Raw genomic sequence first — 27,965 nt, forward strand, 5'->3', positions numbered from 1 at the left:
CTCGACCTATTGCTTAATTTCTCTGTGGATCCATTGTTCCAAAACTCAGTAAACTGATTTTTTATATTTTATAAAAGATTTTATAACATTTTATCTATCTATTGAAGGATCTGATTGATGTGTTAAATTTTGTTTTCACCTGCATGGGTTATTGTGTGCTAACTGAGCTAAAGCTGTGCTGACTTGAGTGAACAATATTGAATGCTAGTGCATTCTAAAGGACCACATGGTGTGTAGGCAATGAGAAATGAAGGGATTTTTGTGTAGAGTTTTGCTGTGACAGTTCAACAAATTTGACTAATGTGTCAAAACAGGGGAATTGGTGTTCATAGTTTAGTGAAATGGGTGTGCTTTTTGATAAATGGCATTATGAAATGACATTGAAATTTTAGTTCAAAAGCCTGGTTATAGTGTTTATGCAATCGAGAAAAACTGTAAGATAAATATGTGACTGTACACAATATATATTCATTATAAACTCTCTTTCTGTAATATTTATTCCACATTTTACTTCTATGCCAAACTAATGCAATGCTTTTAAATTAGCTTTATTTGGATGGTTAGGATTAGAAAATATCACTATGCAGTTAATTGTGATGAATGGATGAATATAATTCAGTTGCGTTGATTACAGGTTTAATCAGTCGACAGCATTAGCATTTTTTTTTTTCATTTTGAAAAAAAGGAAAAATACAGTTTCATGGCCTGTGAACATTGTCTATTCCTACGCCATTGGCAGAAAAGTTTATTTTGGACCCTGTTTGCAACTAAATAAAGGTGGATTTTTTTAGATGGATGTCCTTTCATGTTCTCTTTATCCTGACTCTTTTTCCTCATCCCCCTCTCTGTAGGGTGTAGAGTTGCTGGGAATGGTCTGATTAAATATTAAGGTGTGTTGGGTGCTGACCCTGGTCCTGTCTCCCAAATCTCTTTCTCTCTCACACACACACACACACACACACACACACACACACACACACACACACACACACACACACACACACACACACACACACACACACACACACACACACACACACACACACACACACACACACACACACACACACACACACACACACACACACACACACACACACACACACACACACACACACACACACAACACCCCCCCCATCTCACATTAACCTGGGGATATTGACATGGCCAGTCACAGAGAAGACATATCACTCCTTCTCATCCATCAGCCTCATTCACAAAGACACGAGGGGGGCAGGAAAGAATGTGAGGCAGGATGTGAAAGTGGGAAAGGAAAATATAATAACCTAAATCTATTGATTGTTGACACAAGCGTTTTTTAAAACGACAGGCTTGATGGTGACAGAAGTGTCCTCGGAGACCAGGTGTTGATTTTCAGCTGTTGTCAATGGGATTCGCCGCAAATGTTTCAAGCTTTAAGGTAACGGATATTTTCAACAGACAGAACATGCTTTACAAAAATCATTCCAGAATACCTAATATGTAATATGTTCTAAAAGCTCAGTGAGATGCTGAGACATTCCTAGAAACAGTGTGAATCTCTCACACAGACTTCATACATTCCTAATCAGCCCTGTGAACTCACGTGGGCTCATAGAGACATGCTTTCACTCATAAAAATCTCCAGTCGGCACTCGCAGCTCTGTGACCTTGGCTTTGACCTCTCGGATCAAGCAGCAGCGCTGTATCCATGGCTGCAGAGGCTCTGGAGGAGGAAGAGAGAGAGGCGGATTCTCCCCAGGCTCCCTGCACTGATCACAGCCGGAGACTGACCAGCCTGAGGGCCTTTTCACACTGAGGCCGAACATTTGTTGGCAAATTTTCATTGCAAACAAAATTTTGAATAGAAACAATGGGTTTCCATTCTACCCCGTGCACAATATTAATCTATCATCAGACCTATTTTTTTTCTTTACGAAGAGTGGTGCAATTTTATTTGTTTGTCCATTAAAAAAATTGACCAATAAGTGATGAGCTTTTGATCATGATTCTAGAGCCAGTTCATTTCATGAACCATTTGTACTACAGAAATGTCTCTTTTGGAAAGACTGGTAATATACACTACCGGTTAAAAAACAGGTTATTTTAAATTTTTTATTCAGCAAAGAAAAATATTAAGTAGCACAACTGTTTTCAACATTGATAACAATAATTAATGTTTATTGAGCAGCTAATCAGCATATAGCAATGGCATCATGTGACACTGAAGACTGGAGTAATTACTTTTCCCTGGCACTTTGAATTAATCATGCATATTTCCCACAATGTATTGAAAAATGCTATTAAGCTTGTTAAAATTTTCATTTTGAAAGGTGTGTGCACCTAGTCTCACGTATAGCCAGAGCTTTAGACTAACGGCAAAAGGTCTGGACTCCATTGCAGCTTTCATTGGCCAAAGACAGACCCAGATGATGTCTGACTGACATGTAAAGGTGTGAATTTCATTTTAATTTAGCCCTATGATTATTCATTTCATCTTGGTGTGAATATACTTTTTGTCTGTGATCTATTGCACTTTCATCTTTCCATTTGTTATGACTTTGTTTGGCTCCATTCTGTAAAGTTACATCAAACACATTTTCGTGGGCTTTTCAATTTATGTATGAATAAGTATATTTTCATTGTCTCCTGCTCTGTTAGTCTGTGAGGCTATTGTGGACCGAAGGCTTAGGATGGAGGTTTGTTGGGGAGCTGGACTGATAATGATGCCCCAGGGTAAGCGCGTCTCTTTCGGCAATCTGCCCAGACTCCCCAGGCATGACACTGGCACGAAGCACAGGGAAATTTTCACACAAGCCCTGTGTAGCGTTTGAGGGTCTGTCAGGGGCAGAAACACTGCCTAGGGGTTGTTATTAACATGGTGGAATGGGCAAAGAGGAGAGAAGAGTCATGGGCAAGTCAAGCCTGAAGCAAGGAAAAGAGAGGAGCATAGCAGCAGTATTTTTTTTTATGCCGCCTTCTATTAGAACGCTTTGTACTGGTGAACTGGGGCTTTTATCAGAGGTTGTTCTCAGACTCAAAGCTGTACACAGCCGGCCGGGGCTATTGATTAAGTTATATTACCAGTCCATTCTTTCATTTATGCTTTCGAAAGAGGTTAACGTAAAACAAAAAAACACCCACCCTTGTAAAAAAAGTACTGGGTCCCCCTTTTGCGGGATGTGTTATTGAACCCATCGACAATACTAAGGCAAATGTATAAATAAATATATAAAACATCTAGGTGAACATCAGATTATGTGATGGTGTTTGATACCAGACAGAAATATTATAGAGATGCACTGATTACAATTTTCTAGGCCGATTACAATTTTTCATTGAGTTTGACCTGCCGATACAGATTTTAGCCGATTCCGTTTTAATGTTTTTTAACCACTTTACAGCACACACAAATATTTATTTTCTATATATATATATTTTTTTTATAAAACATCATATTTTACCCAAACTGAATAATAAAAACAAGTTTAAATGGGTACATTTTCTTTGGTCAAGTCTTCATTTTCTTTTCTGACATAGCCTACTCCAGTTCTTGTTAAGTCATGCAAATTATGTGCATTTCAGGCACTTTTTGTGTGAAATCATTTATTTTGTCCATCAAAAGTGTGCTTTCACTTTAATTGAGCGTGAGCAGCAGCAAAAATAGACACTAGCCTACTGGCCGAAACCCCCGCTTCACTGCTGCTCACGCGACGCTCCTGCTCGACGCTCAAGCGACGCTCCTGCTCGCGGTGTGAATGCACTCATTGATTAACATGCATGACGAAAAGCGCTGCTCACCCGCCGCTCGCGCTTGCGGTCTGAAACGGCCTTAATTCACGAGGTTTCCTACATGTGCGTTGATGCTGATGTTGCGCGATGTTAATCATGCGGCGCCCGAGTGCATTTGACATTTGTCATGGCCGATCGTGAAAATCGGCGAATTCCGGTCACCAGCTGATCAATCGGTGCATCTCTAAAATATTAGCATTAAAAGTATAATGTTCAGATAGGCTATGCGACAAATTATTATAATGCTATTTCATAACAATACTCATAATAATATAAATATTTTTACGGGGGTTTTTTTGTTGCTTTTTTTTCCTTCCAACTTGCTGCGGCCCCCACTTTGAAAACCCCGGCCTTATTATATACCACAGTATGATTATCCTATTTATGGGCCATGCTTTGGTACTTTAAAAATTACCATATGGTACTGTGGTAGATGTCCAAATTAATACAATACTCTCCAATGTTTTCATAATAGCTCTTTTATCTATCTTTATCTATCTATTTATTTTCATAGTAGCTGATCTGCCTGCCTGTCTATGTCCGTCCGTCAGTCCAGTAAACCTTCAAACCCGTTATAAGCATTTTTCAAAACTTTCAAAGAAGTCATTCAGTGTGAATTGTACTGGTGAATCCTGTTGGCTACGCCAATTCAAATACAGTTAAAATGTCGAAGTCCTTCTCAATTAAGTTATGAATGGCACACAATCCTAGTAACAGTCTAATAAAAGTTCCTGTGCAAAATAGCCATTTTTCATAAAGACAACCTTTATGTCCAGCAGTCACACCATAGCACAGAGTACGTGAAGATTATCCTGTCACTCCCAAACTCAGCCACAGCTAACACTGGCCTGGGCCAAATTAGCACTTTCACCTCTCGCCCTGCTAATGGCTGGTGAGGATGGGAGGACGTGAACTGAGGTTCTTGTCCCATAACAGATAATAGAGGGAGATCTGATCAGAGAGGTGGTTAGGAGACGTGCGATTATCTAAGAGGTCATGGTTTTGATTTAAGTGGAGGTCAAAGATGCTGGCGGCTCGAGCAGACCCTTCAGGGTGACGCTGCTCATGATGACGAGTGGCTTGCAGAGCACAGGACTTTAGGTTTAGGTATCTGTTCAGAAATCTGTTAGCATCCCTATTCACCTCAAGTTATGGTAGTTAGTGGGGGCTAACAAGGCTATGCTAACCAGCCAAACCTTAAACCTTAGGTGCAACACACCAACCAACTCATAGATATGCCTAATGCTGCATGTATGAAATAACTGCTTAGGAACAACTGCTTGGAATTAGCGGGAGCTGCTACACATGGGGCATAAATAATGCTCTCTCACACTCACATGAATACACATGTAGCGGAGGGAAATATGCCGCAAATATGCTGTAGGGGAAATGTTCAGCAATATACTAGGGAAGATCGAGTGAGCAACAGGATCTGTGTCCCCCCACCCAATGCTTTTGGTCTTGGTACAACTACTGAGTTGTAAGTTGTGCCTATCGTGCTGCAGAGTTGGTAATGCTCAAGAGGCGGCGAGGTGGGCTCCAGGATTTACTCAGTGCACGGCAGCTACCTGAAGTGTGTATGTGTATATATAAAACTCTCGTTAATTCTAATTAACTACAAAACCCACCGTCCCCGGATCCAACAGGATAGGTCAGACGCCCCCACTCCTTAGTATAGCCTAAATAACCCAAAAATTATAACAGGGATATAATAAAAACAACATTTATTGTTGCTGCATGAATTTTAGTTCTAAGCTTTCCTTGCTTTCGAAACAAACAGATTCAAATGCAGTAAAATCACAATGAAATAAAAATGTAGAAAACAATAAAGAAAGAAAAAGAATCAATAAATTTGTATTGGTTTCAGTTCAATCTCCAACAGAGTCACCTAACTGAAACAGTTCACAGATTCATTCAGTTGGCTCAATCTTACAGATAAAGTTCACTTGGATGATCACTCGGATTCAGAAGTTCACTTAAGAAAAGTTCACTCCAATTCGGTTCAAAAATATTCAAAAAAAAATCCAACTCAAGAATCCAGGAAAAAAATGAAAGTAAGCACGGTCCACTTATGAGTTCACGTGTTCAAAAAGGACAGTTATACGTACAAAAACAGTCCATGAATCCCTTTGCAGGCAAATTCACTTATCACAGTTTCAGGTTAGATAACTGTATGATTGAACAGTTCAGTTCCGATCACTCATAGACAAAAATTGGTATTTGCTTACCAGTTTTCAGTAGAAAAGGAAAAATAGTGTACTTCACTTTCAACTCGGGGATGAGATGCTGAATGATGTGCTACGGAAGGCAGGGTAATGTCTCTTCACTCACTAAACCCTCTGCGATTGTCCTCGCGATGCTGGTGACAGCCGCTTAACTCGACGAGGCAGAAATCTCAGCTGATGGGGCGCAATGAGAAGACCAACAATACGTAACTCTATCCGACGACACAGCAAATATTCTTCACTCGATCAGTGACAGTCTTCACAGTTTCAGAAACAGAAACTGTTTTAAACAAAGAAAACGCGAGAGTGTTCAACTCCTTCGCGGCTGAAACTTTATGAAACTAACAGGCCCCGCTTCACACATAAACACGGCAAGAGCTCGTTTTTCACTCATTACACAAACTTATTCACATTCACGAAGACTTGTAGACAACGTCACGCGGCTCTGATGTATATTTCGGATCTTGACGTAACTTTTCAACGAGATTAAACACCCGAGTTTAACATTCACCGTCAGCTCACCGCTGCTCTCTCTCTTCTCTCTCCTCGTGCAACTCTCAACACTCTTAAGCCTGGAACACACCAAGCCGACGGTCGGCCGTCGGGCAGTTTTTGTGCGTCGGCCGACTGAGTTTCCTCGGTGTGTTCCGCACGGTTCCGTGCCGTCGGCTGAAATTGGTCCTCGTCGGCTTTGTTTCGGCCGATTCGACATGTTGAATCGGCGTCGGGCCGTCGGTGAAAGAGGGAACTCTGATTGGCTGTTCAGCTTAGTGAAAGAGTCATGCACGAGAATAATAGCAAAACAGCGAGCAAAGAAGTCAAAACTCTACAGATAGAAGGCTGTTCTTATGTTACGTCATCTTACCTGGGTGTTCCTTGGCGAATATTTCAATATTAACACGAGCGGAGTGGAATAAATTAAGTGTTTAGCAGGATTGATATTTAAAAAGGTAAGCACGCACTGCTTTGTTTATGGTTTGTGTATCTGCAGCCGACAGCGTCGGTTTCCCCTTTTTGAATGACGAATATGGAGAATATATCTGCAGAAATAGACAGTTTTCTCATCTACACTCAGGCGCAGAACGCGCATTCTAGCTGACAGTCGGCTGTAGTTCTCTCGGTGTGTTCAAGTGCAGCTTTTTACCCCAACGAGAGGCGACAACACAGTCGGCTTTCATCGGCGCTAGTTCGTCGGCGTCGGCTTGGTGTGTTCCAGGCTTAACACACACTAACATAAAAAAAAATGACGTCGCAGCGCGTCATATCCACCAAAATGGCGACGCACGTATCAGATATCAAAATAAAAGTCTCTACAACCGAACTTGTAGATCCCCTACACACACACTTTCTTTCTGACAGTGGCTGTCTTTGAACTTTCATTCTATCCATTGCTCGCCGTCTTTCCCTCACAGTCTCACGCTCATGCTCATTGACAGCATTGTGGAAGAAAATTAACATTCACACTTAATCAGCCTCCCACAGGCTTGAATGTGCTGATGTGCAGGACAGGGTCATGCTAATCAGGTGCTTTAGCTTGCAGGCACATTGATTGAATACTACAAACGCTTATTAATCTAGCCCTGCCCCAGCACCTTGCCCTCTCACCACACACACACACACACACACACGCACACGCACACGCACACTGCAGCTATATAATCCTAATCACCCATCTAACAATTAGGTATGTACGAAATTACATATTTTCAAAACCAACTAGTCTGTGGGTTGTCTGTACAACTAGTCGATGAATCAGTCTTAAGGAAGCAGGTTGATTTCAGGTTCATCGGACCGTAATTGAAAGTGTTGTTCACACAAGATGTGTTTTTGTGTTCTATAAAACTAGACAGATGAGAAGAGAATGCAATGATTTGGTGACTGGTAATTAAAAGTTGGACTTTTTTTGACTTGAAACAATCTGCGACGTTCGAGGCAGGACACTCAAAAAACAGTGTGAGATTTGTGTGCATGCACACTCAGAGAGGCTTAGGTAGCAGATAGGTCATGTTGGTTGTCTATTTTGACATTTTTATATATAGCGGTGCTACTATTAATTTGCATGTTGTGCTTTCGCTTTTAAACACTTTGCACATTTAACTCTCTCGAAATCTTTAAATCTTTCAGTAAACATTTGAGGTATATTCAACTGCACAAACCCAACATTTATTTGATATATATATATATATATATATACAGTATATATAGTAAAATATTGTGAAATATTACAATTGAAAATAACTGATTTTTATTTTAAAGGGGTCATGAACTGCATTATTTATATATTTATATAAATATATATATATATATATATATATATATATATATATATATATATAGTGAAATATTATCACAATTGAAAATAACTGTTTTCTATTTTAAAGGGGTCATGAACTGCATTTCATGTTTCCTGGGGTGTACTTATAATGTTAGTATGATTTTTACATCAAAATTGCCATGATTTAGAAATAAAAGACTAATCGTGAAAAGTGTTGATTATAGCATTATAGTTAGATAATGTATTTTCATCTTACTAAGATAAACAATGTGAAGTTGACCGTTTAGTCACTAGTTTGATTTACTGACACATAAACAAATGATTTTGAGACAAAGAACATCTGACTGTACATGAATCATTACATATCAGAATCATTTTATTTAGACACGTACACATAATCAGTGCATATCAAACGATCTGTAATAAAGCAGTGACACATAGTAAACTTTTTTTTTACCCACATAAGTGTGTTGCGCGGCTTGCGCCATTCCTGATTTTTTTTATTTCAGTCTCTCTGCAAATTCAGCGTCAGAAGGAAGGTTATGCAGCGACTGTTTTTCCACAACCTGGCACTGCACAACATTTTACACTCTTTAAAGGCATGTTTATTGCTTAGTTGCTCGATCCAGTGTTAACGTCACATATGTCATTTACCTACTACTTGTCATGCGCGAATCAGTGGCCGGGGCTACAGTGGTAATGATGTAGGCATTGATCTCCTTCTGTAGAGGCGTTTTTTCAAATATCTATGACGTCATAAATCGGCACCTTCCAAAAGCAGTCGTTCTCTGGGCTTGGTTTCAATAAAAGCTGTTTTTGGACTAAAAAGGAAGTTTTCAGTTCTGAAACTGAGGACGTTCTTATAGTAGTATAATGACCTCTAATACTGTATGTGTAACGCTAAATCCAAGGAAGACGATGATGAAGCGAATATAACATAAGGTTTATTTAAACAACTCAAAACTAGACAGCCAACATGCGAGCCAACAATACCGGACAAATGAAGAGTGGACAAGGAGGAACTTAAATATACAGTGATGATGACAAAATAACGAACAGCTGTAATAATCAATGTCCATAGAAACTAATGAGTGGTGGGAAACAAAGACAAAGAAACACACGTGACTAATGAAAACAACCTAAAAGTCCAAGAACTGAACTAAACTGATCATAACGGTGACAGAATGCCCCCCGTCCGGGAAGGCGCGACCTCGTGCTGTGATGACGATGACAAGGGAGGCGGCTTTGGAGGAGGACAAAGAGGTGGTGAAGGGATGGTAAGGGTTTGGCGGTGACGGAGGAGTGGAAACAGCCCGATGGCACAGACCCAGAGCTCTCCAGTGCAGAGGAGCCAATGTGGTGTAGTGGCTCGACGTCACCATAGGGCATCCCCGGAGACGGCACAGGGCTGTAAACATCCGGCAGTGGCGGGGCTGGTGATGGTGGCAATAAGAATCTTGACAGAAAGACGGTCAGTATGACACAGTCCATGCAGGTCGATGAAACGAATAAATCATAGTCCATACCGTTTTGAGTGCTGTCTAGAAACAGCGATGATAAACGTAGTGGTTGGGATAGGGTGGGAGTCAATACCTCCTCACAGAAGTCTATCAGCCAGTCCTCGGTTTCTGTTCCGCTGATGTCGGGCTCACACCCCTGGTCAGACTCACTCTGGGGTACCTCTTTCGGGGCGATTGTAAGCTCTGTCCTCTGGCTCACTCATCGTGGCGGGTGGTCCCTCTACGTCTGCAGGGGGCTCTTGAGATTCTTCCGCGGTCGAAAGGGGTAATTCAGGCTTTGGATCTGGCTGTGTCCTGGATCAGGAAAGGATGCTCTCCAAACACTGGATGATGGCTTCCTTCCAGTTCAGTCCAGTGGTGTCTGGGAGGCCAACGGGATGATGGTAATTTGCCCCGATCAAGAAAAGTGACTTCAGGGTCTCGTCGTCATAAGGGCAGTTGACTGCGAGATGGCAAAACTCCTCCGTAAAGATTAAAAAGTCGTGGCGTAATCCATTTCGGGTCCTGTATTCTATAATGCTAGATCCAAGGAAGACGAAGCGAATATAACACAAGGTTTATTAAAATAACACAAAACTTGACAGCCAACATGCGAGACAAGCGTGTGAAACAATAACAATACCGGACAAATGAAGAGTGTACTAGGAGGAACGAAAATACACCGTGGCGTGATGATGACAAAATAACGAACGGCTGTGATGATAATCAGTGCCCACAGAAACTAATGAGTGGCGGGAAACAAAGACAAAGAAACACATGTGACTAATGAAAACAATCTACAAGTACGTGAACAGAACTAAACTAAACATACCGGTGACAGAATGTCAAAAGCTCAAGGAAACTTGGATTTCTCAATTTATGACCCCTTTAATATATTTTAAAATATAATTTTTTCCCGTGTTGTCAAAGCCATTTTGGTGTTTAAAACATTGTGGAAACCTGAGAACATTACAAGGCTACTAGATTTAGGGTTAGGGCTATCAAACTAAATTCTAAAAAATAAATATAATTTCCAGACACAAATGGCTGAGAATGACATTATCACTCTAAACGAATATGCTTTTATCATAGTAGTGATAAGTGTAATGGGGATTGTGGGTCTCACATTAATATGTGATATCTATATCAGTGGTTTTGTTTCTGAACCCTGATTAACACTGCACATTTACTGGCAACCCAACATGGAAAGTAGAAAAATATTCTTGATCTTAAAAAAGTAAACAAATCTCTTTAAAGGGGTCATGAAATGAGAAATCCGATTTTCTTTGAGGTTTTGACATAAAAGATTCATCATATTATAAGAATATCATGAAAGTTTCAGAACTGAAAACGTCCTTGTTAGTCCAAAATCAGCTTTTATTGTTAGCAGGCCCAGCGAACAACTCGTCTTGGAATGTGCCTCTTTATGACGTAATAAGGCAGTGAAAGACTGCCTCTGCAGAAGAAAATCAACTTTGACCCCGCCCACTGGCGTTAGTGAGATGAGGAGAGAAAAGAGCACAGGGTCACTCACTGGACTAAAAATAACTTTACCTTCCAAAGGATCCTAATGCTGGGAATGTGGTTGTTTATTTTCAACAATGTGAATGTCTCAGTTGAACATTATTTATTCGTATTCGGTACAATATGGACTCGACAGTATTGCCACAACATGTAAGTAACCCTGTTCATTCTAATGCCTGATCTGTGACCAGTGATTTCTAATGTAATGATTTGTGTAGCTACAGTCAGATGTTCTTTGTCCTGTCAGTAAATCAAACCAGTGACTAAACGGTCAACTTCACATTGTTTCTCAATAGGGTGAAAATAATCTGTTATTTAAACTGATTGAACTATACATAGAAAGCGATCAAAGAACGCTTCGTTTACAGTAGATGTAGCTGTCAATCAAACAGTGCGCACTGGAGCTGTCAATCAAACAGCACGTGTTTATCAGTGACTGAGTTCTGGACTTGCACCAAAACTCCAGTAATAATCAATGAATCCCTTATTTACATTGTGTTTGCACTGTTAGTTATGATGAAAGCATTCGTTAGTGTGCAGAAATCGAGTTGTAATGACGAGATCGCTGCATACATGTCTGTGATCGGCTATGCTCATCACTGCAACCTTTCAAGCCATGATCTATAATGCTGATCTAATTGCATTGCTATAATTATTATTTTTCATTAGTAGTTAACATTGAGAGCAGTAATAGTAAAACATGCTAAAAGTTTTCGAGAGAGTTCCACATGTAATACTAGCTATTTCATATGCAAAGATAATAGCCAATCACAGCAGTGGGCGTTTACACTGAAGTCTCACAGCAGACACGCCCCTTCAAACAGAGCGTTCAAATCAGAGGGCTAAAGTCAGGCTATAGGAAAATGCCTTTTATTACTAGAAGTATTTTACTTTTGAAGTAAAAATCATATTAACATTATAAGTTCCCCCTTAGGAAACATTATGAAACAATATAACAATGCAGTTCATGACCGCTTTTTTATGGATGGCTTTTTTCATGGATGTCACACAACTTATCCATGATGACATTTGGCTGATTTGGTTTCTTTTACCAAGTGAATAAATGCACAATCACAATGACAATTTGCAGCAAAATACCAGAGTTTGATTGCCATCAACATAAACAACAAAAGATATGGGAAGCAGTTTCTCCTTTTCAAAAAACCTATTTACAGTATGTTGTTATGGTATAGTTGCATTTTCTTATTTGCATTTTAGAATTATATTTTCCCCTGCTATCCTATAAAAACACAACCCACCAGTTGGGAGCCACTGATGTAAGTGCTATTTCCTTTTTTTTCTGCCCATTTCACACTAGACATGCAAGCAGAGTGGAAGCAGCGCACGAGCAGCATGTATACAGAGCAGACGGAGCACAGTGCTTTCACACTGGCAGCATGCCGAGCTCGCAACTGAACCGCTGCTGAATGTGCAGACCTCCAATCACGTGCTTTTGTTTACGATCACCGAAATACTCAGCTGTGATGCATATAACATGTTAAACCATAACATGCGTAGTGTGGTATTTTTTATGAGAAAATGAATCTTCAGCTTCAGCTATACTTGTAGTTTAAATAATTTAAACATGCTTTTGTGGGCTTTGCAACTCCTAGTACAATAGTCTCTTTTGTTGTTGTATTTTTCACACAGTGCTGAAAGTCATATGGTGACTGTGAAACACAGTAGACTTCACTTACACGCTTTTATGGTACAATTGTTCATTTTTCGTGTCAACCCATGTTTATTTTATCACTGTCACTTTAATTCAGCATGAGCAGCACAGCAAAATAGTTCTGCGCCAAAAAAAAAGAAAGAAACAAAAGTGTGTAGTGTGAAATGGGCCCTACAGCTCCTAATTTATAGCCTAAAAAAAGCATTAAACTAATTGATAAACTTACTCCAAGCCAGTCATGATCATGCTGTATTTACCTTTTTCAATTGCAATAAAGTCTTTTATCTGTCCATTTAAGACCATCACATATCCGCTAATGCCTTAAAACACTCATATCATTAAACAAACCTGGTCAGATTCCTCACTTTTTTAAATTCTCCTTTACAAAAGGATTACAAAATCCTCCACCTATTACCATTGAGCTCCACTGATCTCTATCACAGTGTGCAGTATCATCCTATATTTCGTGCCTCTCGAGCCCAAAAAGCGGCTGCTGCGGTCCCGGTAATGCTGGGAATCTGGTACAGTAACAGTACACAGTGATGCAATTCACATGACCAACAGGACAACTGTGGTCTAAATATATCAATAATGCAGAGCATGGCCTTTGCTATTATGATCATGGATCCGTCGGCTGGGCGTGTGGAATCTCTATAAGTTAAGCGATGTCATATCAGGTGACGCAGGCAGTGGCCTGCACTCTCATGTGTATGTGTGTGTGTGTGTGTGTGTGCTCCATGCCCAGGGCCTGAGGCTTCAGTGGCATGTGCCCCATCCCCCCTATCACCCCTATGATGAATTGTCATGTTTGGAGTAAGAAAATGAGAGAGAGAGAGAGATAGCACCAGGAAGAAAGAAACGTTTAAAAAAAATGAGGTGGCGAGGGAATGAGGATTGATTAAATCCCAGCTTGTACCGGTGATCAGGCCGGATGGTGGGCCTGCTGGTGTCGGATGGTGTCTTTTATTGCTATCTACTATAGCAGCAGTCCATCCTCTGCCTTGAGCTAACCTACTGCAGCCTCCGCACATGCAAACCCGTTGCTGTTCGGCCAGCCTCATTGATTTTATCGGCCAGTGTTTTGGTATGTGTGCGTCTGTGTGTGTGTCTGGGTCATCCAGTCACAGCCAGTTTTGGCCACACCGTGTGCCCGTGATGGGGGAGAGCCATACAGACACTGATACTCCAGAGCACCTGCTGGTAGTCGACATGTAGGTTCAGCAGTTCACACCATCATGATAACTAATGTACAAAACACTTCGCGTTTATGATGAAACTTACAAACGCTTTGTCTTTATGAAACTTATGTGTCCCTGTTGTGAAATTCTTTAATTTTGTTGTGATACAATTTTATTTAGTGTAGTTTAATGCAAGTGTCATGCTTTTTCAAACTAGAGGGGGAGATGTTTTCAGGTGAGCTGATAGTTCAGCTTCCTCAAAAATAATCATTTTAAATGAATAATTAAAATCGATTAATTTGAACCTATGTCCACTTGTACTCTAAACTTATCATATATAATTCTAATATTTTCTTCTTTGATTATGTCAGAGCAGGGCTTTTCAAACTTCATGTTTAAAAATCCTTTTATACCTACTGTGCGAGTAAAAATAAGAAGTGTGATAAATACTCTCTCTCTCTCTCTCTCTCTCTCTCTCTCTCTCTCTCTCTCTCTCTCTCTCTCTCTCTCTCTCTCTCTCTCTCTCTCTCTCTCTCTCTCTCTCTCTCTCTCACACACACACACACACACACATACACACTCACACAACATTTATTTGACCCCATTATTGTAGTAAAACAGTAATAATATTAAAAATGAAAATATCGGTTTTAAAATATAATTTGTTCCTGTAATGGAAAAGTTGAATTGTCAGCATCATTACTCCAGTCTTCAGTGTCACATGATCCTTCAGAAATCATTCTAATATGATTATTTGCTGCTCAAGAAACATTTCTTATAATCATCAATGCTGAAAACAGTTGTGCTGCTTAATATTTTTGTGGAAACATGCTACATTTTCTTTGATGAATAGAAAGTTGAAATCAAAAGAACATTTATTTGAAATCTAATATTATCAATGTCTTTACTGTCACTTTTGATTCATTTAATTAAAACTGGCTGAATATTAATTTCTTACTGACCCCAAACTTTTATACAGTGGTGTGTATACTGTAAATTACTCTTAAAACTAGTGAACACTAGTTGACAACATTGTCAATAAAATTAAATAATCACAGTTAATCTCATGATTTCTAACCAGTATTTTGAATTCAAATTAAATAGTAATTTTTAGGTGAATTTGAATGTGTAAAAATTGCACACATTAATTCTGACAGCCCTAACAATATATACAGTAAAAAACAAAATTGACCCTAGTCATAGGGCACCATGTTGGGACTACCCTCTCAAAATGAATGGGTGCATGATCCCCCTTGTTTAATGGTCAATGTTAGTAGTATATTTTAAACAGAAACAGGCTAAAGCTAATGGCTAATGCTGTGGCTATCATTAGCTGGATGAAGGCAAAACAAAATTGCAGGGATAAAGAGAAGGAATGGAGCAGATCGCATAAAAGAATACATGCGAAATTAATTCAGGCATTATCTCTTTTACCGTTTTCACCCTTATTACTCCTCTCTGTCTGTCTCTAACACCCTCTTGTCCCTTCTACCAGCTGGTTCACATTCTCAAAATCTCTCTCTCGCTCTCACTCTCTCAGTCCCTCTTATTCCTTCTCTTTCATCCTCCCCTCCCCCTCCTCTCAGCGCTGTTTGGTCCTGTGGAAGATTGCAGCTCTGACACGGCATGATCTAAAAACCCACTGGCGCTTCAGAATGCTTCAGCACTCTTATATAACAGTGTGTGGATGTGTGAAATGCCTGATTCCACTGCCTAGGCTACATACCCATGATCACTCCAACAAAGAGAAGCCTGCCACTGATAGGGCCTGTGTGAAAGTGTGTGTGTGCTTGTGTGTTTGTAGATGATGTGCTGTTATATGTCGTATATTTATTTCATGATTACCCTCAGAGAGCGCACACCCGTGGGTGCTTGAGAATCAGTGCACAATTCCCTCATAATAAAATGTGCATGAATCCATACAGTAGTTTTGCATGTAAGTATGCAAATGTTGGGCTCTAAAAATACAGGCATGAATATACATGCGCTTTTATGTGCAGTGTTAGAACAGATGTGAACACTGACCTGTTTTCCCCAAATCTTCATTTGCACTGTGTGGTTTTTCAAAAAAGGTCAGTTCTTCGGTGTATCGCTAAACTGTATGACGCTTTCTATGACATCACTTATGTGTCACTTCACTAATGTGGCTCCTTGGTTGAAGCTCTGATTCCTTACATAACTGTTTCACGAGTGGTGGAGAGGAGAGCATCCAAACCACAGTGTCTACTAAAGCACAAGTTATGATACTAGCAGAAACCTCACTTCTAAATGCATCAACAATTCTCCTATTCAGATTTAGTCCAAAAGCTCCTCCAAATGTTTGTAAGGGAGTGAGTTGTTGAGAAGATTTTAGTAAAAGATGCCGTTGTTATTCAAGACCCCAAAGCAATTCCACTGGCCGAGAAAATTATTGGTACTTTCTTTGGTGCCCAACTAGAAATTATAGAAAATCACTTTAATATTTATTTCAGTATTCAGGCTAAATTCAGAATACCAAACTTGCATGCTATTACTATTTCTGCTATTTAGCCAATTGTGTACAAGAAATATTGTTGGATCTTATGACAAAATTGATTGTGATGTTCCTTATTGTAAAGTCACTTTGGATAAAAGCTTCTGCTAAATGTAAATGTAAATGTAAATGTAAATATTGCAGTAAGAGTAGAATGGTAGTATGCTGTTCCAAATTCAGCCTTGGTCTTGATCATGAGAATATGGTAATTAATGTATTTTAAATTACATTTCACATTATATTGCCAAAGCTAAAATTGATAAAATTAAACATTTCCCTTTGTGTTTTCAGTCAGCCTTTAGTTAGCAAGCTAACAGCCAAGCCTACCTGTTTAGCATAGCGCTAACTGGTAAAGAAAAGCTATCAGATATATAAACAGTGCAAAAGTGACAATACAGAAATGTATAATGTTTCAAAAGATTTCTATATCAAATAAATGCATTTTTAAAGTGTCCTGATAAAAAAAAATTGTATCAGGCTTTCCACAAGAATAACAACTGTTCTCAACATTGATAATGATAAGAAATGTTTCTTGAGCAGCAAATCATCATATTATAATGATTTATCGATCGTGTGACTCTGAAGACTGGAGTAATAATGCTGAATTGAGCTTTACATCACTGGAATGAATTACATTTTATAATATATTAGAAAACAGTTATTTTAAATTGTAATAATATTTCACAATAGTACTGTTTTTTTTCTGTATTTTTGATCATGAGACAAAAACAATAAAACATTTTACCGGCCCCAAACTTTTGAACAGTAGTATAGATAATCGCTTTGCAGGCCTACAGTTGTAATCGAAATTATTCAACCCTCATTGCAAATCAGGTTTATTAGGAAAATGTACAGACTTTCAGATGTTTGCAATGAACAAATCAAACTAAATTTATTTTTAAATTGCTCAACACAACATATTATGTTTCAAGTGGTTTCAGCTAAAAATGCAACTTTTAATGACTTCCACAGTCTTAAAATGATTCAACCCCCTGAATAGAATCCCTAACAACAGCACAAATCTGTAAAACAGGTGTTGTTAGTGTGTGTTTGAGGGTTCAGAGTGGCTGCAAAGGTCTGCAGCAAGATTTGGTGGCAACAGGCACTGCGGTTTCAGCTTGCACAGTAAGGTGAGTACTAAATGCATGCGGTTTCCATGCCAGAACTCCAAGAGGTACACCACTGCTGACCCAAAAGCACAAGAAAAGTGCTCAAAATCATATAAATAAGCCATATAAGTTTTGTGATTCTGTTCTGTGGAGCGATGAAACAAAACTGGTACTTTTTTGGTCCTGTGGATCAACGGTATGTCTGGAGGAAGAAGAATGAAGCATCTGCTGAAAAGAACACTATCTACAGTTAAACATGGTGGTGCTCGGTGATGCTCTGTGGCTGCTTTGCATCCTCTGGCACTGGAAACCTGCAGCGTGTGGACGGCAAGATGGAAATCCTAGGAGAAAACGTTATGCCGTCAGTGAGGAAGCTGAAGCTTAGACTTTCCAACAGGACAATGATCCCAAGCATACCTCAATTTCACCAAGGCTTGGTTGAAGAAGAAGTCTTGGAAGATTCTACAGTCACCTGACTTGAACCCCATATACAATCTCTGGTGGGTTTTGGAAAAGGTGGTCGCAGCACGTAAACCCAAGAATATTACTGAACTGGAGGCCATTGCTCATGAGGAATGAGCTAAGATTCCTCAGAAACGCTGCCAGAAGCTGGTGTCTGGTTAGACATCTTGTTTGCAGCAGGTCATAACAGAAAAAGGGTGTTCCATGAAGGGGTTGAATAATTTTGAGACTGCAGAAGTCATTAAAAGTTGCATTGTCAGTTGAATTTGGGGAAATCACTTGAAACATTTGTTGTGTTGAGCTATTTTGATTACTTTTGTTTGATTTGTTCATTGCAAACAGCTGAAAGTCTGAATTTTACCAATAAACGTGATTTGCAATGTGGGTTGAATAATTTCGATTACAACTGTATATTAACAGATACTCTGTATTACAACATGCTTTTTCAACAAGCAAATATCAATGCTAAAAGTGCACTTGCATGCTGCACTACCTGTTCAGCTAGTCAGTTCTTGCGGCATTGCATATAGCGCATCCCTCAGTGACTGGTATGCTCTTGAAGGATTCAGAACAACTTGGTAGTTAAGGTTAGCTAAAACACCCACAATGTTTGTTACCTCGTATTGGTAAAAATAAGGAAAATGTAAATGCATGACTTACTTTTGAAACCTACACCACTGTATCTGCTCACTCTGTAGATCTCCAGTCACTCAGGACACAGTTGGTGACCAAAGTTACTACAGAACAGATTTCTAAGAGGGTAAGACATAGACAGGCAAGGAGAAGAAAAGTAGGAAGAAGAGGAGAGAAAGTGAGAGAGACAGAAAACTGACCTATATAAGAAAGAGGCTGAAATATTTATGGAAGTAAGTGTCCTAATTCACAAGCCACTGGGAGCGTTGCGGCCTATTCGTCCAATTGCAGCTAAGGAAAAGGACAAACACACATGCGTTCATATATACTGTACGTGCACACACACACTCAGGGCGTGTAAGGTCTGCGGTAGTTCTCTGTCCCGGCTTGCATGTCATCTCGACTACTCCTTGTCCACTAGTCCCAATATTCACCCCTTTCTCTGGGTGTCGTTCTTTGAGCGGCTTGAACTTGTTGTCTGAACTGTGTTTATTGCTAAACATATGGGAAGGCACAAGTGCTCAAACTTTGAGCCTCAAAGCACCAAGACTCATTGGCAAGGCTTTATCTGTGGAGTTAGCATGCAATGTGACTGACTCTGCACCCACCTATAGCAGCCCAAAGCGCGAGACATGCTTGGACAGATCCAACTCAGACGTTCAGATTGAGACCAGGGCGCTCAGAGAGTGAATGCATCATTATGACAATTAACGATCAACCGCAATGGGGTCAATGCTGCCGCATAACTGCGTAACCTGCGCTGTTTAAATGCATGAGCTATAATCACAGGCTTAGTGAAGATTCAATTACAGCAGGTCAGGCACCTGTTTGGGGTGATGCATGAAGCTTCGATACCGAAGAAGGCTCTGTACTGAGATAATTGTATGGTCTTTTATCTGATATCATCATCTAACCAATGGGTGTTCGGTTAAGTAGGTTAAACGGTTCTGACTGGATGGGCAAATGCTCTGAAGGATGAGCCTGATTCCTTGGCTGTGATTGTAAGGCTCTTGGCTGTCCATGACATTCTAATATATTATTATTGCTAAATGTTACAGTCTGAGCTGATTTAAACAAGAAGTAACATAGTTGAAAATGTTATATGTTGATTTGGATCAGTTAGTGGTCATTCCGCTGGATGAAGCATAAGTGAATAGCACAAAACTCAGGTGTCCCATGTGTTTTACTTGACACAGCATTTCAAAAACCTGGTGCTCATGGTGATGCGTCACAACAGCCATGCTTAGTTATTAAATGTCAGTGTTTTTGTTTGTTTTATACGGAACAAATGTATTTACATTGTGATTTCTTAACTATATATTCTTTATATTTTATAACTAACATTCTGCATAGTTAAGTTTACTTTATTGTGCACGTGCATCATTTTGACAATGACTGGATAATTCAAAACATTTATTTTCTTTATATATTATTCTATATAGATAAAATTGTTGGTGAGGCTCTTTTGCTTCAGCATGCATGTGTATAGAACAAATTTAAAACTCAGAGTTTCCCCCGTCGTATGGGAAAATACGTTTATATCGATATATTTATAATAATAGTTATAAAAAATAACAAAGAACACAGAGTGAACTGCAGCAGAAGAAGTGCATGATCCAAGTTGTCCAAAACATTAGATATGCTTTATAATAAGCACTTCAAACTAACTCATAAGCTTGCAGTTTAAAGTGCCTTGTCCTCCTGTCAGATGCTTGTGCTGTTTAATGCATTTGAGACCTTTTTTCCTCAGCGCATAATTTACATTTTACGGTTGTATCATTATCTATAAATGTTAAAGGTCACACAAGTATTTCCATTTTGCATAATGGCTCATCCTGACAGCAAGCGAGTCTCTGTTACACTTCAATAAAGGAGTTGCGGACCACCCAAACAAACGGAGCGCAATAGTGTTAATTTCAGTAACAAAATCTATGACAAAAAAACTTTTGTTGATGACCTTTTTTTCCATGACTAAGGCCGGGCAACCTCACACTACAGGACTGTAAGACTATCTGAACTGCTGTGGTGCTCACACTAAGTTTTCTTGTCATCTGTCGTCGTCTTGTCATAGCAACACACATAGCCTACTACACAACAAAATGCTGACGAGGTGCACAAACTACCAGACATTTGGTAAAGAGGCAGTCCTGACCAACAGAGGGGGGAAAAAATTAATTCAAGCGAGAAATTCACGCAAGTGATTATGAGAGCTTTCCATTTATACCATCTGCACTGTGATTGGCTGGATTAGTTCCACCTCGTCATTGCATTGCACGCACTACAAGATCACATGGCGATAATATCAACTGATCCGGGGGTTTTGTCGCAGACCTTGGAAATCTGTCTGCGACAGCAAAATCCAGCCGAAAGTCATGTAGCATAAGCTTGCCTCAGACGAGATGACATCAACGTCATTAAATGATAACTGCTGTACCAAAAACACACCGAACTGTGACTTCAAAAGTCACAAATGCAAACTGTTAAGGTGATGATACACAGGACAACTTTTTGAGCAATGTTGCTTGGCAATCTTGCCGAGCGATTGTTGCTTGGGCACTTTCCCATTGAAAATGGGCAATACATTTCTATCTGGATAATTTAGATCGGTCGTGGGCCCTGTGTCTCATCTGCTTGCCCGTTGACGGCAACATTGCCCAGTAACATTGCTCAAAAAGTTGCCCTGTGTATCATCACCTTTACACCCCTTGTATGTTTTACTTAAAATCCTTTAATTACTGTCATGATGCACATTTTTTGGTTTCGTCTTCATCGTTTGAGGAAATCCAAAAAACTATTGCTAACAAACGTTTTCGACAGTAATTTCGTTGACAACATTAACACTGCTTTAGCACTTGTTCAGCCAGTCCAAAAACAGTCCCAATGGGCCAGGACGCGCCCTGTAAATCCGGCACTTAGAAAAATTTTTCCTCTCTCTCCAGTCTGCCATTGTCCTCTTCCACAACAGTTCCAGAATCTTTAATTACTCTTGGTTGTTACCATGTTGTTTCCAGTCAATTCAGGCCCTTGTTTTGATGACAGTAACTGATAGTCCTGCTTGAGAGTTTAGGATTGATGCATGTGGCTTGTTTGACACTCACTTCCCGGGTCTGCTTGCGCAGACGAAAAAAGAGTGGAAATCAATGCTCTGTGTTTACGAGGGAGCCAGTGTACTGTAATCGGGCCTAGTTGAGCTGTACTGTACGAGCTAGAGAGTCTGCCGCTGCTGAGAGTCTAAACAGAGTGAGGAAACATTCACACTCTCCCGCAGAGACAACAGACCATCCTTACACGGCTGAACAGCATGAGAAAACCAAAGATATAGGTGGAACAAAGTAAAAACTAGGACATTACTTGAAATACATCTCTATTGCAGTTATTAGTGTGAGAGACATTTCATTGCCAGCAGCAACAGCTGCCAGGCCCAGACAGAATCTATTTTTATTTATTTATTTATTTATGTATTGATTGCATTTTTGCTGATTTTTGTTGTTGCTGGGAAATCTGCTGAATTTTGTGAAAAGAATTGACAGTAAACATGGTAAAATGTGTTAATTGCCAGTTATATTACTGCATTGTTATTGGTAGCTAAAATGACCCACATTATTTAATGTTTTAATAGAGTTTTAATATTTGATTACATTTTAATTAAAAAAACTTAGAATAAGAATAACTGTTTATTTAAACAGCGGTTAGAGTATTGCATTCCTATTTGTAGCTGAAAGCTAAAATAATCCACAATATTTAATATTTGAATTATTAATACAATTTTAATATTTGATTACCTTTTTAATTCAAAACAACAAAGAATGACAATTTTTTTAAACAGCTAGTGGTTAGAGTATACATTCTTATTGGTGTCTAAGAGCTAAAATATCCAGCATATTTTATTATTTTTTATTTGAATAATAATACAATTTTAATACTTTTTGAAATATTTTTTAATTATTAGCAAAGAATATGTTTAAGTCTGTGAATCATCGGAAACCTGCAGAGTTTTGGGGGCCTGGAAATAACCTTCCCCAAACTTTTTTTTTCAAAGATTGTATGTAGTTTAAGGAACCCATGTTGTTTCAGCAGTAACAGCACTTGGGCAAAAATAGCATATCTGGTACTACTTGAAATGCCTCACAGATTGAACAAGGAAGAACAAGATGGTGAGAACATGAATACTGTCACAGAAACACTAAGGAGGCACTCACGTAAGAAGTACTCTGAGGCATCTGCTTCATAATCTGTGTCTTCTGGAAAGTGATCTATCTGCTTACACAATCCTTTGAAGTTTCCTGTAACAGAGAAACATAGTTGCAGAGTTAGGTTTGTGAATTCAAACACCACATTTCCACGTTTTGTACAAGTTTATGCTTATTCAGAGGGCACTGAGGGACATGTAAGGATGTTTAGACCCAGCGCACATGCACTCGGGTTGGGCTTGGCTACTCAAGCGAGCCCGAGGATGCGGTTCGGAGCAGAGGCCTGTCGCGACGCCACTCCAGCAGCAGGCGGTGGCTTGTAAACAAGAGCAGCACAGCTGGTGAAGACCTGGAGCTGCTCCAACCGCTGTGCTATGGGAAGCTCATCTCCTAATGTTCATTTATTAAGCGTGCTAGAAGAACCTGACATGCTAACGCCCAGGTTCAGACACTTTTTGGCCTGCTCAGTGAGGAACCTGCCACCCTCCGCCACTGCTTTGGCCCGTAGCGCATTACAGGTCAGTCAAGGTGAACTGGTGATGTGGGCCTGCAAACAGCAGCGATTACCGCAGCCTTTGATGTGTGTGTGGACATAAACAACGGGCACGGCACCAGGAGCACAGTGCCAAGCTTATGAAGTTGTTCATATCAACCCCCCCCCCCCCCCCCCCCGTTACCTCCCCACTCTCCCTCCTTCATCTCCCACTCTCTCTTTTCCATCCTCCCATGTGTTTCTCTAATGATTTAATCAGTTTTTTCTTCTTCTTCATGGTGCCAGGTGTTGCTGGGGATATTTTGGCTGGGAGGCAGAACATTAGTGGCATGCTTGTGGAGATGAGATGAGAGTAGAGGCCTATCAAAGAAGCTTTCATGTAGGAGACAGATTTACACTAGTCTCTCTACTCCATACAGTCTGTTCCACTAGGCTTTCAGGTCGAGAAGAAAGATAACAGGCGAGCAGTACCTTCTGCTTTTACAGGGTTAGTCGATTAGGGGGTTTTGACTTTTTTTTTTTTTTTGGTCTGTCAGTATTGGTTTTCGTTTCAGTTTCAAGATGACAGCTTTTGCTTTAAGAAAATAGAATAATGCAGTTTATAAGAATACTTTGAGTTGAAGTTTGTAATTTCTGTGCCACTAGTGTCACCAAACGGAATTGCAATCAAAATGACTGTTAAACCAAGCAGGTCTGTAATACCTGGAGAAAAAGCTATCCGTTAGCATTCACATTCATCTCAGTGGCTGCTTGGCTGGAGCTGAAAATGCATGATTTAAAATCTGCAAAACAATTGTGTCTTGAAGCGAGTGGATTTATAATTAGAGTTGTAAAATGTCATGTGACTAATCACTCGAAAACTGAAAAAGAACTATTCTGCTTTGCTGGTGGCACAACAAGAACGTGCTCAGTCGCTCAGGTTTGGGACTGTGCACGTTCTTGTGGTGCCACCAGCCAAGCAGAATAGTTCTTTTTCAGTGAAAGGTAACGGGAAAAATGTCTTGCTTTTTGACATTCCTTCAAAAAGAATCGCCCACTGGTAAAAAAAATCTACTATAATATAATGAAATAATTGTGATTCACAAAAAAAAAAATATTTTGTCAGAATACATAGCAACTTTTTAATAGTGCTCAGTTACAGAAAGATAAATTAAGCCAGTGGTCCCAACCATTTTGATTCAAAAGCCCCTCAATGTCCAAAACAATCTTATAAGGCCATATAAAGTAAGGTAAGACATGTCCTCCAGTGTTCCTACTATAATTATGATAAATAAGCTGAGAAATAATCAGAAATCATAGTTATTAGTTTTAACTTAATTTAATGATGCAGTTTTAAGTTACTTTCTTTTAAAATATTAATATTCATATTAATTGTATTAATAATAATGTGTTCATTTGAATAATTGGGCCCTTGGAAGTTTGCTGAAGCCCTCCTCCATCACGGCATTTTATTATACTAAATTATTAGAATCAATTTCACCAATAAAGGGATAGTTCACCCAAAAAAGATTTTTTTTTCATTCTGTTACTTACTACTCTGTGTTTGTCCATACATTGGACCCCACATTCATTGCCTAATAAAAATACAGAGACAAAAATATCTTATTTGTGTTTCACAGGAGAAAGTCATACAGGCTTGGAACAACATGATGGTGAGTCAATGATGACATAATTATACTTTTTTTGGATAAACTATCTCTTTAAGTTTTGTCTCAGTGTAAAAAGGATGAAAATGTTTGCTAATAGATTTTATAGCAGTAGCAGCATCTTTTACTCTGTTGGATTTGTCAGTTATTGCATTTTATGCTGCTCAAAGCCATTTGAGGTTGGCTTTAATGCAATAAATGAATAATAAGCAAGCTCAAATATAGCTAATGCCGTTATGGTCAGATTGATTCAGGGATTCTGTGAGAAACCCAACAAATGCACAATGTTTGTGTTCGACACCTCTTAATCATCTGAGCATCAGATATGCAAGTGCTGAGTTTGTATGTTTGTGTATTTGTGATGTTCATTGCTCTGCTTCACCTTGCTGTGCTTTGGCTCACAATCAAACATTGCACATTGATTTCTATCAGTGAGCTCTGCGGCAATTAGCTGGAGCAGGAGAGGGAGAGAGGGAGATATATATATATATATATATATATATATATATATATATAGAGAGAGAGAGAGAGAGAGAGAGAGAGAGAGAGAGAGAGAGAGAGAGAGAGAGAGAGAAGATGAAAGGGAAGAGCAGGACAGAATAGAAGGAAGAACCGAACAAAGATTACAAACATAGAATGATAGGGAAAAGGTGGTATCCTTGAGGTAAAACAGAGAATAAGATACAGCTTGTACCAGCACAAACACTCATATAGTGTTAAAAAACTACTGTTAGTATTTACTAAAGACACACACAGTGAAAAATTAGCGCTGAAAAGGTGTGGACAGAGTTATTTTTTAGGCTGAACTTTTTGCATATGCATTTGTAAGAGTTTCCCTTTCAGACACAAAATTTACGGGAGGAGAGTGTTTGAATAAACACTCTCTGCGGTAGTCAATTTACTGGTATTTGTACCATTATTTAACACCCAAAAAAGCATGTCTAAACCCATTTTGCGCTTGACATGAATGTGATCGTTGCTGTTGAGGAGGCGCTGCAGAGAACAGAGAGCGCGTGTTAGAATGGAGAGAATTTTCTCCTCTAGTGTAAATTTACTTGGAATGACAGTGTGTAACTTATCTGAACATTGTTTGCCAAGCCACACTATTTTTTAGTTTGCTGCGCCTGTGTTGTTAGTAGATTACCCGCACCTGATTATCATTGTCTCTGCTTGTTTGTGACCCTACACTAAATTTGCTCTTAGTTGATTGTATTGTTCATAATGGAAATGAGCTGATAGGTCTGTGTTCTTTAATTTGCACATCGTCAGTAGACCGACCACTCCCATCTGCGCATTTATGAGACTGCAGTCTCGCGCTAATTTGCTGTTTAGTATATGGCCCTATGTTTCCTATTTGGCTGGTGCAATTCATGTTGTATGCGGGAAACGGTTGTAAACACATTTTACCGATAGTTATTAATCAAATAATAATAATCAAAAGATCGACAAGAGTCCCCTAACTCTTAACTCCTCTAGTGAGAAACGGAGTACAGCCATGCTTGTGTGAATATCTCAAGAGACTTCATGAGGACTTCATAAAATGATACCGACATTACTGTCATGAATTAAACGTCTATCACTAGCAAAGTTGAGTCTGAAGGTCTGAGTTGACCTTCCAGTTTCAAGGGCTGAGGAAGACTATGATCTGCATCGCTGATATAGGGACAGAGTCCGTCTTATTTAATCACTGTAATGGCGGAGAGGGGTCGTCGTACCCATCCTATCTCGTGACGTGTAGATGAGCTATGCATTGCCCTCCTGCTTCAGTTCCTCATAAAGCATGCAATTATCATTATGCTTAAAGGAAGGGGGTCAGGGATGAAGAGAAGAGGGAGAAGGGGAGAAGAGAGAGAAGGAGAGAGAGAGAGAGAGAGAGAGAGAGAGAGAGAGAGAGAGAGAGAGAGAGAGAGAGAGAGAGAGAGAGAGAGAGAGAGAGAGAGAGAGAGAGAGAGAGAGAGAGAGAGAGAGAGAGAGAGAGAGAGAGAGAGAGAGAAGGGAGAGGGATTGGTAGGGAGGGAAAACAGCTAATTTATGAGTGCTTGTGCGGCAGAAACCCCCGGTCAGCCCACGCACTAGGCTTTCCCATTCGCCATCAGTCGATGAACCTCAATCTCTTGTGTTCTCCATTTCCTAGCCTTTTCTCTCTGTTCATGTCAGTGGATGTTCGGTTTCCATAGACACTGCCTGAGAACTGAGGCTGCTTAGGTACAATCACATGTATGTGGGCGTTTTTTCAACTACATGCAACTACATGCTTTTTTGGTGGATTTTTATTCAAATAAAATAACAGGTTTCTTATGAAGGTAACATTAAAACGGTCTTAACCTTTAGCATGCATTTATTTTTGCTACTTGTCAAATGTCTTGTATTATTTATTTTTCTCTTGTCTCAGATCCACAATTTCAGCCTTGCAATATTTTTTTAATGGAAATTCATATTTTATAATTTATAAACTGATCTAAACAAAGTGAAATAAAAATAAACCACTCCAATATGTATTTTGTGGAAATTATTTGATCCTGCCTGTCTGCCTTGCTTGATTAAAAATTATTTTATCAATATCTATCAGTCAATCCTTTCCACCACAACTAACAATTTTTTAAGTTTTTTTTTTCTACTGTACTAATAGTTGAGAGGAAATACTATGAGATGTGATGAATGGAGGAATAAAAGAACAATAAGGGAAAATGTTGTAGTAATTTTACTGTTGTAGTAATGTATTAATTTATTGTGTAGGATTTCCAATTAAGCTAATTTGCCAAATTGTCCAAAAACC

The 27,965-nt window shown here is 39.4% G+C and overlaps 1 protein-coding gene across 1 annotated transcript in view; it reads right to left on the bottom strand.

The window, feature by feature from the left end:
• Positions 1–23,770, bottom strand: part of cacng2a (calcium channel, voltage-dependent, gamma subunit 2a) — a 36,496-nt gene extending 12,726 nt beyond the window's left edge. Inside the window, exons 1-2 of the mRNA XM_056244175.1 lie at positions 23,728–23,770; positions 23,060–23,218 (exon numbers count right to left, since the gene is read on the bottom strand). Of these exons, the coding sequence (XP_056100150.1) occupies positions 23,060–23,218; positions 23,728–23,770 (202 nt within the window). The remainder of the gene's footprint in view (positions 1–23,059; positions 23,219–23,727) is intronic.
• Between the last annotated feature and the right edge of the window lie 4,195 nt (positions 23,771–27,965).

This window comes from Rhinichthys klamathensis, unplaced genomic scaffold (assembly GCF_029890125.1).
Source record: "Rhinichthys klamathensis goyatoka isolate OS25496 unplaced genomic scaffold, OSU_Roscu_1.1 h1tg000937l_1, whole genome shotgun sequence".
Lineage (NCBI taxonomy): Eukaryota > Metazoa > Chordata > Actinopteri > Cypriniformes > Leuciscidae > Rhinichthys > Rhinichthys klamathensis.